The sequence below is a fragment of the Echeneis naucrates genome, chromosome 14 (assembly GCF_900963305.1).
Source record: "Echeneis naucrates chromosome 14, fEcheNa1.1, whole genome shotgun sequence".
Taxonomy (NCBI): Eukaryota; Metazoa; Chordata; class Actinopteri; order Carangiformes; family Echeneidae; genus Echeneis; species Echeneis naucrates.
The window spans coordinates 719626-736003 of NC_042524.1; the positions used below are offsets into that span (position 1 = coordinate 719626).

The following is a 16378-nucleotide window of genomic DNA, read 5'->3' on the forward strand; positions in this document are numbered from 1 at the left end:
AAGCACAACAGTCCAGGACTGGCTGATGGAGTTACGCTCTTGGTTGGTAAACTAAACAACTAATGAATGCTCCTCACAATAATTAGCACACGCTGTTTAAGAGAGACATTCATCGATAAATGTTTTCTTTTGTTCCCAGTTTGCTTCATGGTGGCAGCATCCATCCGTCCATCTTCAGCCGCCTATCCGGGGCCGGGTCGGGATGGCGGCAGCAAATCAGACTAAGTTCTCCCCATCAGCCTTCTCCTGCCCTTCCTGGTCATCCCCTCCAGCATGTTCTGGATCTGGAGTGAGTAATTCCAGAAATCACAGCACATCTTTTGTCCTTTGAAATATGTCACATTTCAGTTTTGGTTCTGCCAATTGTCTGAGACTGAAACAGAAACCATGCAAATGTCAGCATCTTTTCTTTTTTTAATTTAATGTAACCACAGAGAGGAGGGCTGAAACAAACAGACATCGATCTGAAACCAACTGTTACCAACCAAAATGCAAATATTTTGTCATTCAACCGTCTAAGCGGATTCCATGGCTGTTAGTTTATTTTAGTTTGTACTTTTTTCTCTCTTTATTCTATAGTTTAGCACCTTGCATGTCTCTTAATTACACTGTTCTTTTCCTTGTCAAGCTGCTGTAAATGTGTGAATTTCTCTTGTAAATCAACAAAGTCTCTATTTACCCAGCTGCTCATCACCTGAAGCCTCATTTCGTCTTATTTTGAAAGCGCACCGGAAACGCGGCGCCTCCTCTCCGGTTCCTCTCCGGTAACTTGGCCGGCCGTCGCCGCAGCTTGTGCGGCCGCTGAGCAGAGTAACGCAGCTCCGGTCCGCACTTCTCCAGATGCCACCGGACACCGACTGCGGCCTCGGAGCTGACGGACGGAGGGACGGACACATGGCGGCACCGGGAACAACGACCGGCCCCGAACCGAGGACACCGTAGAACCGAGACCGAGGCTGCAAACGGAGGAGCATCACGGCACACAGGTCCGGGAATCAAACACATCACATTATATAAGCAGGAGGAAGCCCGAGCCGTCACTGTGCAATCAATCAATCAATCAATCAATCGATTGATCGATCGATCTGTATATATATCAGTCTGTCTCTGACTGATTCTGAGTTAACGGCCTCCAAATTAAATGCTGTGATACATTAACACAGATTTCCTTTCTGAGCGGAGGAACCACAGTTTATCAGTCATTAATGCCTTATTGATCAGTTGTATTATTCATGTGAGCGCCTGTGGGGACGTTTGTCAGACCGATCAGATACTCCTGCTGACGTCTGGACCACAACAGCTCATTTCTACTACACATGCACACTTTCAGAGCCCACGGACGTTAAAAATGACCAAAATGTTTTGCCTGTTATTCAAAAACAGTTTGTTTTAATCTAATCTCAGGAGAAGTCAGATAAACTTCATGGAATTCAAACGTACGATTTAAATTCAAAGCAGAGACCAAAGGAACTGTGCTGCGCCGCAGCCGCACATTTTGTCATTGATAGAAACAATCTTACTGATGTGACAAACTCCAGCTGGTGTCTGATGAACTAAATTTGGAGATAGTCATTTGATTTAATAATCTAATCTTGGGATCCTAATGAAATGTAAATGCTTATTTAAGATTTCCCTGAAGCCTCAACGGCTGCCTGTCTTCAGCTCCACCTGTAGATTTTAAAATACTTGTTGTTATAATAGTTATAACAACGACTAATTTTAAGAGAATCTGAAGAATCCCTCAGTTTTCTGTCAACGTTGAAACTAAGAAAGAAACAGTCTGATGTAAAATTACTGACGGAGTCTTTATCATCAAAATAAACTTGACCTTTGAGAAGGCGCCAGCCGTGACGGCAAAGTAAAGACACTTACACGGTAAATTCAGATGCAAATGAACTCGAACAATGTTGTTCACACTACAGCTTCTGCTCCTGCTGCCTGTTTTTGATCTTCCACTTCTGGGAGTTTGATGAATGAGTCCATGTTTTAATCTGTGTGCGTCTGAGCACATGCAGAAATCTGACAGTGTGTATATTTATATTTCTCCAAGCACAGAGGCGATGAGGGAGAACCTGAAGGCAGCAGTCCGTTTCTAAGCAACACAGCGTGCAGAACCACACACCATGGGCTACAAGGTACCGTCATCACCCCACACAGGAAACCTTCAGCAGTAGTATCAGGAGATTCAGTCACCGCACGTTATTGTGACATTTCGTCTCATAATGAAAGGTCGGTCCAAATCACCTTAAATCTAAAAGATCTCAGAATTTATTTGGAGAACTTGTTTATGTTGGTCAATGAAACCTGGTCCAGACATTTATTTTCCCCAGAAGATTGATCCTAATGACTTCGTCTGAATGTGAACCAATACAGATATGAAGTTCGATTTTCAGAATTTATCACTTCCGGACGTAAAGATGGAAGATGTTAAACTGTGCAGCTGGATTCAGAGCTATGTAACTCCCTCTCAGTCTGCACGGCCAGATTAACACACACTCCTACCTTTTAATCTTGAGTGGTTTATTGATGTACACACACACACACACACCTCTGCCTGTGTGTGTGTGTGTGTGTGTGAGGAGGATTTACAGTGACATCTTTAAGCAGATATCAGGCGACACCACCATCTGTCTGAAACTCTGCAGTGATGCAATCATACAGTCATTCATTCGCTCATTCAGAGGCCGCTGCAGTCGTCCCAGAGGTGCACAGCTGAAGAGAGGACCCCAGGCAGGCAATGAATGTGTTTGTGCTCGTTGAAGTCTATGGGAAAATGACCATACCAACCAGCTTTTGTTGTGTTTTTTGTGAAACTTGTAAGCACCATCTAGATGAGTAGTGTTAAGTTTGTCCTGAGTGTGTTAATGTGGTGACGGCGTCTTCATGTCTGTCTTTGTTAGCATAGTGGACAGTCTCTCTGCCTGTTACGTGGAAGACTAAGGTTCGATTCCCGACAGGGAGGATGTGTTCTTGTTTTTTCTGAGGGGGACCCAGTTTCAGAAGGGACATCTGCATCCTCCTTTACAGAGGAATGAGATGTGTCAGGAATTCACTCCAAGTGGCTCAAATAGTCACTTTAAGATTCACGAGTTAGAGTTTGGAGGTCACAGAAAATATTTCCGGTAATTTTAGTGGTTGGCAGAAACGTGTCCTGTTTCTTGTTTTGTTTTTTCTTTGAACTGAGAAGGATGGCTGGTCATGGCGTTGTTTTCGTTTTTGCCTTGTAGATCCTGTAGTGGTCTTTGTGGGTGCCACTTTAAATCAAAGTGCTGTTGTGTTTTCAGTCTGCCTCTGGCTCTGTACCAACCAGCTGTGAATGTAAAGGAACAGCGGCAGAAGTATATTGATTGTTTAAGTCACATGCAGCTCCAGTTTGCGCTGTATAAGGCCTGATATGGATCTAATCGATTCTTTTTCAGTCTGGTCAGTCATGTTGTGTTACAGCAGGGAAACTGTGTAAACTGACCACCGGAGCCAGAGTTCATCTTTAGCTTTAATACTCAACCTCTCATTCATTCATTCATCTTTCACTGCTTATCCTCTTTGGGAGGGGTGCTGCTGGAGCCACTGTGGGCGAGTGGCGGGGTCACCTGGACAGGTCTGCAGTCCATCACAGAGACAGACAGACCTACGGACAGTTTAGAGTCACCAATGAACCCAAACATGATGCCTTTGGAGGCCTCAGGCCAGGAACCAGACCAGGACCTCCTTGTTGGGGGGAAACAGCACGAGCCTGTATGCCACTGTGCTGCTCTAATAATCCACCTAAGTGGGAAAATACGTTTTGCTTAACGGAAGGCAAGAACTTTGAAGCTCAAAACTGCTCCGAACATCATTAAAACCTTAGAAATAAGGGAATTTGACAACAATTTATTTCCAGCAGAATTGAAGCAAAAACAATTATTTTCCATTTATGCTCACTACCAGATGTTAGCACAACTTCCTGTGGTCCACTCGTTCGGTCTTTTCTCTCATCCTTCAGGGTTATTGTTATTATTTCCCCAGATGTGCCTCCCTCTTCATCAGCCTCATTTTGTTCCCTTGGATTCATTGGCTCTTGGTTGTCGGCCACAGATGCCATCATGGCTTCAGCTTCTCTAATGCACATCCCCCCTCTGCTTCTCTCTGTCTCGCTCTTTCTTTCTGTCATTGTCTTTCAGCCTCTCTCACTCTCTTCCTATCTGACCTGTTCTCCAGTGAATCGAGCCATCCTCCTCCTCCTCACTCTTTCTCCCTGATTTCACCCATAACCCGGGGCAGTGATGGCACACTCCTGCGCCCTTATTCTTTCTTCCTTGTTGTTTCACTCAGTGTTTTACAGTATCAGAAACTGGAATTTCTCATTATGCAATTTAACAAACTCCAGACAAAAAGAAACATACACGTAGAAAGAAATCACTGATGAAAAGCAGTTTAATGTAAATATCTGCAGATTTGTAGGTTCCAGTCTGATATGAAGTGCTGTTGCATAATTGTTTAACAGCCTGAGGATGTCACTTCGGACTGAAGAGTCCTCTTCAGCGAAGTGATGCAAACAAAATCACTCATCACATCTTTCCATTGTTGTCTGTATTTCTTTATTCTTCCAACAAAAACAACAAGGCTCATTTTCATCCCCTTCTTCATAAGTTTAATACTATGAACTTGTTTCAGTCATTTAGGAGCATGTAACAAAGTTCAAGAAGTTGCTGATGTTCATCGATGAAACAATCCAGTTAAATTTGACATTAAAAATCATCAGCGGGAAAAGTCAGGAGCATTTATACCTTTGTTGTTTCTTGTAATTTGTTATTTGACTTTGTATCAATTTTACCTTTTCATGTTACTTTGCAACCTGAGGATGTGATGTCATGAGCTCTGAATGTCTGCCTAAAATTCTGCATGTTTTTGGGGTCCAATATGAGTAAATCATGTAGAATCATGTTGGAAAAAAAGGTAACAAACATTGGTGAGGTAAAACATCTTTAACACAACTAGGCATTTAAATGTTCCAGAGGATTAAGTGTTGATTTACCTGCAGTTTAAATAATCTGATCTGTGTTGATAGAAGAGAAATAAGACAGTACAATAATAAGTGGTAGGTAAAACAAGACAGGTAAAACAATAACAGGTTTTATTGTAACATAAGGGGTGGAACAAAAAGGTGAGAGTGCTGGTCTGGGAGCTGGTGTGAGGCACAGTGGGAGACACTGGAAAAAAAACAGAGGATAGGTAGATTAGCGCCAAGGTAAGTCAACACAACAAGTTTCTTTCCAAAATACTCGAATGAAGCGAGGAGCCGTGTACCACTGCACAGAGGTGAGAATACTCCGGCACTGAGGCTGAAGTCCACAGCTGTCTTATAGGCCTGGAGATGTTGATTGGCAACAGGTGGGTGCAATCAGCCTCAGAGCCACGGGTGGGGGATAGGTGCAGCCTCTGGGGAAAGGTAAGCCACCCACACACAGCACAGACAGGAAAAGGAACTCCAGTTTTTCAGAGTAAAGCCATGAGTCCAGAACCACCCACCCCACAGACACCTCCTGGTGTCCTACCAGGCTTGTTCAGGTGAGCAGTGTAAAAAAAATCTTTCAGCAGCGTGTTGTCTAGGCGTTCCTCAGGTCCATAACCTTTCCAGTTGACCAGGTACTGAAACAGCGACCCCAAGGCTGCACATCCAGGATCCTGGAAACCGAGAAGGCCGGATGGTTATCAGTGATCGGGGGGGGTGACGGCTTTGGTCACAGCAGGAAACAGGTTTCAGGAGGGAGACATGGAAGGTCGGGTGAATCTTGAAGGAATCCGGGAGATTGAGCTTGACTGCAGAGGGATTTAATGATTTTAACGATGGGAACGATGGGCTCCCTCCAGCCACTGCCTCCACTCTTGAAGTGCCCACACCACAGCCAGCAACTCTCTATTCCCTACGTCGTAGTTTTTCTCAGCTGGGGACAGGCAATAGGAGAAGAATGCGCATGGATGCAGTTTCTTGGAATCCGGGTCCCTCTGGGACAGCACAGCTCTGGAGTCCGAGGCGTCCAACTCGACTATGAACTGTAGGGAGGGATTGGGGTGTTTCAGCACAGGGGCTGAGGTAAGCAGGGACTTTAACCTGCGAATGTGGACGCGGCTTCAGGGGACCAGTGGAATGGGACCTTTACAGAAGTGAGTTGTGTGAGGGGGGCTGCTACCTTACTGTTATCTCTGATAAATCAGCTGTAGAAGTTGGTGAAGCCGAGGAATCTCTGGAGGTCCTTACGGGAGGAGGGAACTGGCCAGTCTCAGACTGCTTGGTATTTTCCGGGTCTGATTGAAGTTCTCCTTGGGCAATGAAGTACCCAAAGAAATGTACAGAGGTCACATGGAATTCGCACTTCTATGGTTTGACAAATAGGTGATTCTCTAGGAGTCTCTGTAGGACCAGACACATGTTGCTTGTGCTCCTCCAGGCTGCGGGAGAAGATGAGTATATCATCCAAGTAAGCAAATAGAAACCTGTTCAGCATATCCCGGAGGACATCGTTCATGAGGCTTTGGAAGATGGCTGGGGCTTTGGTAAGCCCAAACGGCATCACCAGATACTCGAAGTGGCCGAGGGGAGTAAACGCCATCTTCCATTCATGTCCCTCTTTTATACGGACCAGGTGATATGCATTCTGGAGGTCCAGCTTGGAGAAAATCCTAGCACTGCACCGAGGCTCGAATGAGGGATCGACGAGAGGCAGGGGGTACTTGTTTTTTACTGTGTCTTTGAGACCTGTGTAATCTATGCATGAACACAGTGAGGAGTCCTTTTTGACAAAAAAAGAAACCTGCTACGAGAGGGGAGGAGGAGGGCTGGATGAGACCTGATGCCAGGGAGTCCTGAATATATGTCTCCATAGCTTCCCTCTCAGGACAGGACAGGTTGTAAAGTCTGCGACTGGGAAGGGGGGCGGGAGAAGGTCGATGGCACAATCGTAGGGGCGATGTGGAGGAAGGGAACGTGCCTGTTGCTTACTGATTGCGAGGTCATGATAGTCAGAAGGGGCATTGGACAGGGGATGGTTGGTCTGGTGCTGCCTGCTTGCGGTTGTAAAAAGGGTGGGCGGAGAGGAGGCAGTGAACACTCCAATTGATGATGGATGAGGTTTGCCAGTTAATGTGGGGGTTATGAAGTTGCAACCAGGGCAGTCCAAGCACGATAGGGGAGTGTGGAGAGGGGATGACAAACAGCTGGATGTCTTCACAGTGGTTTCCAGAGATGAGTTAAGGGAGCAGTGCAATGGTGGTTATTAGACAGCCGTCTAACGCCATGACCTTCTTTGGAGATGGAAGGGGCTCTAGAGCGAGGTGAAGTTGTTCGGCCAGGTCGGTGTAAATGAAGTTATCGTTGGAACCAGAATCAATGAAGGTTTGGAGAGGAAGGGAATCCTTCTTCCAGAGGAGACAGGAGGGGGTGGAGATGCACACTCCATCTTTGAGTTGCTCTGATAAACTCCTAACAAAAACCCTTTTTAGCTCCTGTTCCCCCCCACCCGCTCTCTGAGGCTGCAATGCAGAACTCAAAAGAAAAAAATCGGCAGCTGACGGGGAACCCTGGGAGAGAGAAAAACATATAGCCGCCTCCTGGCCCTGAACCGGGTGATCAAAAACTCGGCGGTGCTCTTCCACGAAACTAGGGAACAAGTCTAATGTTGGGGATTGTTGGTCCCAAATAGCTGTAGCCCACCTAGCAGCTTTGCCTCGTAACAGGTTGATCACATAAGCTATCTTAGAACGGTCAGAAGGGTAACTGATCAAAAACTGACGTACATCGTAACAGAAATCCCCTGCAACTGCCTATCTCTCCCGCGTATAGTTCTGGAGGAGGAACATAGGGCTCCTTGACGGAGGGGGAAGATGGAGTGGGAGCCAGGTTAGCAGCAGGGGCAGATTCAGAGGGTTGAGGTGAGTTGATCTGAAAGGTGAGTGACTTGTGTACTGAGCTTTTGAAGTGAGTCCATGAGTGCCTGCAGCATGTCCTGGTGTTGTCCTAATCGGATTGCTTCATTGACGACTTCTCTTCTGATGGGGTCTGGTTCCGCTGGGTCCATGTTTGGCCAGTGTATTCTGTGGAGCGATGGAGATTAAGAACCCAAAAGCTGCCAGACAGGTGGAATGGTAAAACAGGTTTTATTGTAACACAAAGTGTTGGAACAAAGGTAGGGTGGAGTCCAGGATGGAACAAAAAGGTGAGAGTGCTGGTCTGGGAGCTGGTGTGAGGCACAGTGGGAGACACTGGAAAAAAAACAGAGGATAGGTAGATTAGCGTCAAGTTTCTCTTTCCAAAATACTCGAATGAAGCGAGGAGCCGTGTACCACTGCGTAGAGGTGAGAATACTCCGGCACTGAGGCTGAAGTCCACACCTGTCTTATAGGCCTGGAGATGTTGATTGGCAACAGGTGGGTGCAATCAGCCTCAGAGCCACGGGTGGGGGATAGGTGCAGCCTCTGGGGAAAGGTAAGCCACCCACACACAGCACAGACAGGAAAAGGAACTCCAGTTTTTCAGAGTAAAGCTATGAGTCCAGAACCACCACAAAAAGGTTCCAATTTTGCTTATTGAAGCAGATACACAATGCCCAAATTGACCCCAGGCCAAATCCCCTGGATCTTTTATTTTATCTTTGGATGAGGAGGTCATCCAAATGTCACCCATGGCAAGCATTTGTTGAGTTCCCTGAAAAGCATAATGAGGGCATCAGCACTTCCTCTTCCGGACCCTGGACCATCTTGAATGGGGAAGGGCAATTCCTCAGGCAAACAAAAAGGAACAGCCAGAAATGACTTCTAAAGCTGCAGCTGTCAAGCTTTTGTTTGCCGTCAGTGAATTAAATCTGAATTATTATATATTATATATATTATTATAATTCAGTATATATTATACTGAATTATTATATTTAGTTTTTATGGAGTAAAGTCAGTAAAGTTCCAAAATACTAACTCTCAAACATGGAAAAATATGGAAAGTGCTTTTAATCTGTAAGGAACATCGGACTTTTAAAACTATTCACCAAAAGCGCAGCATTTATCTGAAGTCTGAAGATTGCTGTTTCCCTTGCAGATCCCCGGAGCAGCCATGGACAGAGTCAGCTTGCTGTGGCGTCTGAGGCGGCGTGCTCGCCGTGGAGCACTCTGCATGGCCTTCTTCTGCATCTCCATGGCTCTGCTCTATGCTCTGTGTGCTGAGAACAGCGTGCCAGTCACCGACGCCATCTTCGGGGTGCGGGCACGGACCCGAGCTCAGCCTCGAGCACACTCTGTCATCAAGGTCTGTTGGCTTTCATGCCGGCTGCTGCCGGTTTCCCACAATGCTTTTCACTCTGACTCTGAAAGGGAAAATTTCAGGTCTTGTCAGCGTAGACTCACTTTCTCAGGTATTGCGAGGAGGAGCCAAACCCATGTACGTTGACCCTCAGAAGCTCCCAGGCGTCGTCCCAGGTGACCCTCATCGTCCAATCCCAGTGCTCTCCTCTCCAAACCACACCCATGAGGCCGGAGACTCTCCGTCAAAGAGGAAGTCCAGAGAGCGGGAGCCCTCTGGGTTTTTCACCCACCTGCTGCCACGTCCCTTCACCCGTGCCCTGGAGACCCTGTTTGGAGGCCGGCGGCGGGGGGAGCTGAGCGGTAGAGGGAGGGAAGCAGAGTTCTTCGGACCTAATGGGCTGCTCGGAAAGGTGTGGGATGATGAGATGTCCAGTAGCATGCTGGGAAACAGACTGAGGAAGGTGGTGCAAAATTATCAGGTGAGTGTTAATATGTCAATAATGTGAATATTAACACAATGACTACATTACAGTGCAAAGGGTCAGACTGGTCTCAGTTTAGGGTGCTCTGAGGCTCCAGAGCCTTCAGACCAAACCATCAATTTCAGATGCTCTGGATTTTCATAGTTTTGTGTAAACTGTTGGTCGGTTTTCTGTTCTTGTCCAGGCCATGAATAAATACGGAGTCGAGGTTTCTGGTCCCGGTGGTGTGTCCAGCAGGCCGAAGCTGAGCGGCCCTGAGCTCCTCTGTCAGCTGAAAGACAAGGTAGAGGTCACAACATTAACCCCTGACCTCCAGCCCTTCTCGTCACTGCCCTGGGCCACCCAGCTGCCATCGAAGCCGCTGTCCGTCGAACTCGGGCCGTACAAGAGCTGTGCCGTAGTGTCGTCGGCTGGGTCGCTCCGCTACTCCGGACTTGGCAAAGAGATAGGTGAGATACAGCAAGATTGAGGAGAAGAACCGAGGTGGTTCTCACCCTCCATGTTTCAGCTCCATTGGTAGTCGGGATGCCTCCATGGTCAGTTAGCTTGAAGCGTTTGTTTCTCTAGTCATTCACAGTGTGATGGACTTCTGCTCTGGTTCATGCTCAGAATAAACTGTGGACGGCAGGACGCCGTGTCTTGTCTGGTCCCAGAAGCATCTATTTATAATCTAATGAGGAAATCCCCAGCAGCCATGTGCACTCCCCACAGACTATTATTACAAAAGAAGCGTTACTGAACACGACACCTCATGCTAGTTCTATTATTTCTTTCTGTCTCATGAAGTTTTAATGGTCCAGTGTCAGTATTTTACACTCTTTGCACCTGCAGTACTTCCTTGCTGTACCTGCATTTATATTTGATTCTCTCAAAACATACAAGATTGAATAGTGGGCGGGGCTCTGGGCCGTGGTTGAGTGTGGTGACTGTTTGGTTGTGACATCACAAAGGCCCAGACGTCCCGTCGGCTGGTTTTAAGGTTCACTGTCTGAATGCAGGCTGTGAGCAGTTCTCTGAGGGCTGAGGCCCTTGAAAGATTCATTGGATCAATATAGAACCTGGACCTGATTCAGAACCAGAGTCCACATGAAGGTCTACCTTTTAGACCGTGAACCTTTGACAGACCTTAAAGAAAACACAGCGACACGCTGCACAAGTGACACTTTAATTTTGAACCAGGAAGCAGTCTGTGAAGAGTTCAGTTGAACAGTTTATACTTGCTGTACTTTGCTACACTGGGTTGTGTTTTGTTGTGTTGTGTTTTTCTCTGGGCTGTGATCTCATTGACTCATTGAGTAGGTGTTGAGTTACTTGGGTCTGTCATTAATTTACCACAAATGAGTCACTTCCAAAGTCAGCTCAGCTCTGTGGAGTCGATCCGCTGCTGCTGTCGTGGCCCTGTTTGACTTGTTACCTCCTGGTAAAAATGGACATCTGCAGCTCACAGTGTGGTTGTCACAGCTGACCTTTTCCATTTAGTGAGTCTGAATTTCACAACTCCTAACAGCACTCAGACTATTTATTCTGGTTTTATAAAGGACACTTTCACAAAAATGATTGAAGTTCTGAAATCTCAGTTTAATTCAAGGCTTCTGCAGCAGATCAGAACTCAACATCTGGACTGTGTTCCTCTTTTTCTCGACACGTTTATTATAGAAAGAGAAACAGCAATTAAAATGGGTCAGTAGCTCAGGTTTCAAATGCGTCTGTATCTGTGGTATTATAGACTCCCATGATGCTGTGCTGCGCTTCAACGCTGCTCCCACTGCCGGCTACGAGAAGGATGTCGGGTCTAAAACCACAATCCGCCTCATCAACTCACAGGTAACCTGCGGAAACACAATTCATCAGTAAAACATGACGATGAACCCGAACAGGAGAGGATTATTATCTCATCACCAACAGTCAAACAAAGCGGTTCGATTATATTCAGACATGCCTATAGTTAGGCATGTTTGAGGGCAGATACAGGTCTGAGCAGTTTACCAAAACCAAAAGAAAACACAACTATACATGCTGTCAGCGCCACAGACTTTGAATGCTTTGAAGCCGTTATGATGCGGCCGGTTCATGTGTCTACAGGTGATGGCGTCTGATGAACATCGTTTCCTGTCCAGCTCTCTGTACAGCTCCGGGGCTCTGGTGGCCTGGGACCCCGCCCCCTTCTCCTCTGACCTCACTCAGGTGATCTTCACATGCGGCCGGGCCACGATCAGTTGTTGTTTTAAAGGGATTCGCTGCTGAACCTGATTAACCAGACTAATTCCTCCCTCCTCCACTTACAGTGGTACAACCGGACAGACTATCCCATCTTCGTCCAGTACCAGCGATACAGGAGGCTCCATCCTCTGCAGCCGTTCTACATCCTACATCCTCGCTTCGAGTGGCAGGTCTGGCAGAGAATACAAGACAACATGGCTGAACCCATCCAGAGGAACCCACCCTCCTCTGGCTTCCTCGGTATGTGAAGCAGCAGCGGTAGCATCACTGTCTATGGTGCACACATGATGCTTTGTTTTTTTTCTTTTGCTGTGACTGAGCGTCCGTCACATCGACTGGAGGGCAGATACTGGAGCAAGACTGAAACAGTTAGGAATTGTAAAATATGTGTGATAAAAATAAGTGACGTGTTTGATAATTTCATTTAGTCTACCAGATATCAAACAGCGACCACGAAGCTGTTGCAATCTTTATGTGAGGTGAAACTGAAATGACAGAAAACATCTCACACTGTCCACCTCATCAATAAAGGAACTGGTTTTTCCAGCAGCTAGTCCTGCTGGTTGTCTAGTTCAGTGTGTGACGTACTAGAATAAAGTGTGATCTTTTGTGATTTCTGTAGTGATAAGAATACAATGCTATGCAGAGGTGTACTGATAACAATTTTATAGACAAATGACGGCGGAGAGTGGGGGGGGGGGGGTATATTCTCCTTCCTGGGGGGGCGTAACAGAAAATAACGAAATTCAATAATTAAATAGTCCAAAATAAGCTGATCTCTCTTCTCCTCTCACAACTACACAGCTTCCTCATTAGTATAGTGGACGGTATCTCGATCACGGTTCGATTCCCTGACAGGGAGTGAATCCGTTCAGTAAAAACTGCAGGAGCTTGAAAGTGTGACGATGACTCGTTTGTGTCCAGGCACCGTCCTCATGATGTCGCTGTGCGAGGTGGTGCATGTCTACGAGTTCCTGCCGTCCCGGAGGAAGACGGAGCTCTGCCACTACTACCAGCGTTTCTACGACGCCGCCTGCACACTCGGCGCCTACCACCCGCTGCTGTACGAGAAGAACCTGGTCAAACGGATGAACCAGGGCTCCGACCGCGACATCTTCACCCGTGGACGTGTCACACTGCCTGGCTTTCTCAAGCTGAACTGCACCCAGAGCCCTGGAGGTCCCCCCAGCACTGACTGAGAGGAGCAGGGCAGCTCACACACAACACGCATGAAAACACACGCACACACACAACCAGCTGATAGACGTGCCTGCTGTTAACACACTTTTGAGAATCAATTTCATCCATGGACCCTGACCTCCACCCTTAAAGGGCCACGCCACTATTTCTGGACGTTTTAGCCTGATAACCAAAAGCTGTGTGATTATAACTTTACTGCCAGACACGTTCTGGTCGGCTTCCAACTTTTATTATTAATCCAGATTGAACTCTTTATTGAGTTTTTATTTTTTTCTTTTTGTTTTCATCAAAGTCTTCCTGGTCTAAATTTTAATAAACTTGAAGAATTGCTTCTTGTGAAAAAAATCCTAAAATTATGAATCACAAATGAAATATCAGTGTCTGTAGTTTCCAACTTTCTTTTCTTTGGAAACTTTCTCAAAACATTTCAAGTCCATTTTTGTTTATTTGGGGAAACATCACAACATGACTCTCGGCAGGAAAGTCAGAAGTCACAGTTGATGGTTTTGGGCTGAAACGTCCTAAAATCCCTCGCTCTGATTGGGAACCCTGAACCAAACCAAATCCTAAAGAACAAGATTGGGCCTCGTTTATCACAGATCCAGATGTATTTCGTTCAACAGTATGTGAAGCTCTGCAGTCACTTCCAGGTTTGGCTTTTACTTTGTAAAGCTGCTCTTCCTGTGACTCTTTGTTCAGTCAGATTCAGAAGTGTTCAAGATGCAAAGTATGGAAACATCGACAGCCCTCTTCAATTTAAAACGTGTCCTCAAACTGTCTAAATAATCAACATCCACTTCCTGTGCCTGGTGCTGAGCTCATGATCTTCAGAGTTGGACTGAGAGTTGTTGTAGTTAGTGTAGAAACAAGTCAAATTTAATCCAACAATCAAAAACCAAGAAAGCAGAGACAGAACTGTTCATTTTTATTTTATCTATCGTTGGTTTATTTATTGATAAACTGGTCAAAGTGAATTTGAGAATTTTGACTCGACTAAATGAAAATCACATGATGAGATTGAAGAGATTAATCAAGCCAATTCTCTCTTAACTTATACAGCACTTTACAACAAGGCGGAAAGTAATATGAGAATAACAACAATAAGAACAACAATAAACAACAGTAAAAACACAATGGATAAAGAAAGCATAAAATAAAAGACAAAGGTTACCCAGTTTAACCTCTGGGGACCATGGCCACGAGAAGGAGCACAGGAAGTCAGTGGGAATGCAAATGAACTCACACTGTCACAAAAGACAGAGTGAAAACATGAAGACAAACTTTTACCACAGTCCTCCTGCTGAAAATGGAAATGTTATCACTAACTCTAACTTTCACACGTCAGGCCTGATGGAGTCTCAGAGGGAGAACAGCTGCTAGATAACGCTAAGTGCGAAGATACAAACAGGTGGCTGTTTGATGCTGATGATGAGTTTCCACCTGAGTCTGACTTGACTTTGGAGACCATGACAGGAGGGCTTCACCAAAATGTGTCGACGGCTCCGTTAAGGCGTGACCTCTCACACACACACACACACACACACACTTCGTGTTCACTGAAGACAATACTGCCTGCAGACAACTCGACTCCCACGTCCCTCCACTGAACAAAGACAAGTGTAACTTTTGTACCACGTTGTCGACCCAGCCACTTTTTTATAAACTAACAAACTGTATATATATGAACATACTTGACATCACAGTGACGATCTGTTCTGTGATTCTGACACTCAGTCACTTGGCATGGATCAATTAAGAACAATATGTTTGTAGTTTTAAGATAATGTGTTCTTGTGACATCACAAAGTCCCAGAAGTCCTGACTGTGGGTTTTAAGGCTCAGAGGGTTTCTCTTTGGACTGACGCTGTCTATAACAAACTGTACATGTACGAATGAACGAGGGCAGGAAATACTGAGCTCGGGCAGCACGGTGTCACAGCGGTTCTCTCTGAAGGTCTGAAGGTGTTTGGGTTCATCTGTGACTCTGAACTGTCCGTAGGTCTGGGTGGTTGTTGGTCTCTGTCTGTCCAGGGTGAGCTGGGATTGGATCCAGAACCGCCTGTGATCCAGAAACAGATCAGAGGAGAAGATGGATGGAAATACTGAGCTCCTTTTTAGAGAGCGTCCTCTGCATCATTCCCTCTAATCTATTGTTACTGACGCATGTGAAGCAGCAGGTTTTCTCCAAACTAGGGTAGCAACAGGAGGAAAAAAGAAGCAACAGTATCTCTGATAAACAGAGATTGTCTGCATGACACAAACCTGTTGGGTTTTTTTGTTTGGTTTTCTTTGCTTCCTCATCGAACACAACCATCATTGTAAACGTGTTTTCTTTGTAACATCACACACCTGTCAGGTCAGTTGCATGAAAATGGAGGTTCAGACAATGGGCTGGAAAAACACTCTGTGGTTTTTAACGGTATTTTCAGATCCCAGGGGCAGCACGCTGAGTCTGACAGAGTAGTTAGCGCTGATCTTCTGTTATGATCTTCGTTATGACATCAAAAGTCCTGACGGCTGGCTTTAAGGCTCACTTTCTGAATACAGGCTCAGTATTTCTCTGGACTGAGAAATACTCCTGTTTCCTCCCAGCTTCATGTATCTGTCCTGACTGTTGTTTTTTTCTTTGTTTTAGATAAAGAAGCCTGCTGAAAAAGCCTTCAATCTAATTTAAGTGTTTTTATTTACAAGAGATTCTCAGACAGATCTTTGTATTAAACATAGAAATTTAACATTATTTGTTGAGTTGTCAGTTTCCTTTGTCCCAACACTTGATATTTTTTTCTTGTTCCATTAAGTAAATGATTTATTTGGTATTCTGTTATTTTATTACTTTCAAAGGAATAATATATAATAACATTTTAAGCTTTAATTATATTTGTGTTACATGAATGTAGGACTTTTTTAGAGGTTTTCTGCTCTGGTTTCATGGCGGTGTATTTTTAAACCTGCATGCATCAGAGTCCGAGGTCGCTCATGTTGCAGCCATCTGCTTCTGTTGTGTCATCATCAGTGTTGTTGTCATTGTTGTTACTATCAGTGAGTTTTTCACACCACGGCGGGTTAATGATGACGTTCTGCTGTTGGTCTGCCATTTTGTCTGTTCAAGCAGGAGAGAGTTCAACACATGTATGTAAAACTTTAAAACTCATTCCATCGACCAATAAAGACCCGAAGACAAACAGACTCTATAATCACTTATTGATTCA

At 45.5% G+C, this 16378-nt stretch overlaps 1 protein-coding gene across 4 annotated transcripts; it reads left to right on the forward strand.

Annotated features, from left to right (window-relative positions):
* The first annotated feature begins 780 nt into the window (after nt 1–780).
* st6gal1 (ST6 beta-galactosamide alpha-2,6-sialyltranferase 1) lies at nt 781–16340 on the forward strand. Of its 4 annotated transcripts, none has more exons than XM_029519967.1 (9): nt 781–986; nt 2051–2135; nt 9065–9271; nt 9378–9746; nt 9934–10198; nt 11476–11573; nt 11832–11933; nt 12035–12209; nt 12894–16340. In XM_029519967.1, exons 2-9 carry the CDS (start codon nt 2124–2126, stop codon nt 13166–13168), a joined length of 1503 nt encoding a protein of 500 aa, XP_029375827.1. In that variant the 5' UTR covers nt 781–986; nt 2051–2123; the 3' UTR covers nt 13169–16340. The 4 variants fall into 4 exon arrangements, with proteins under 4 accessions (XP_029375827.1, XP_029375826.1, XP_029375830.1 ...); XM_029519966.1 differs by having other exon boundaries at nt 2056–2135; XM_029519970.1 differs by lacking the exons at nt 9065–9271; nt 9378–9746; nt 9934–10198.
* The last annotated feature ends 38 nt before the right edge of the window (nt 16341–16378 follow it).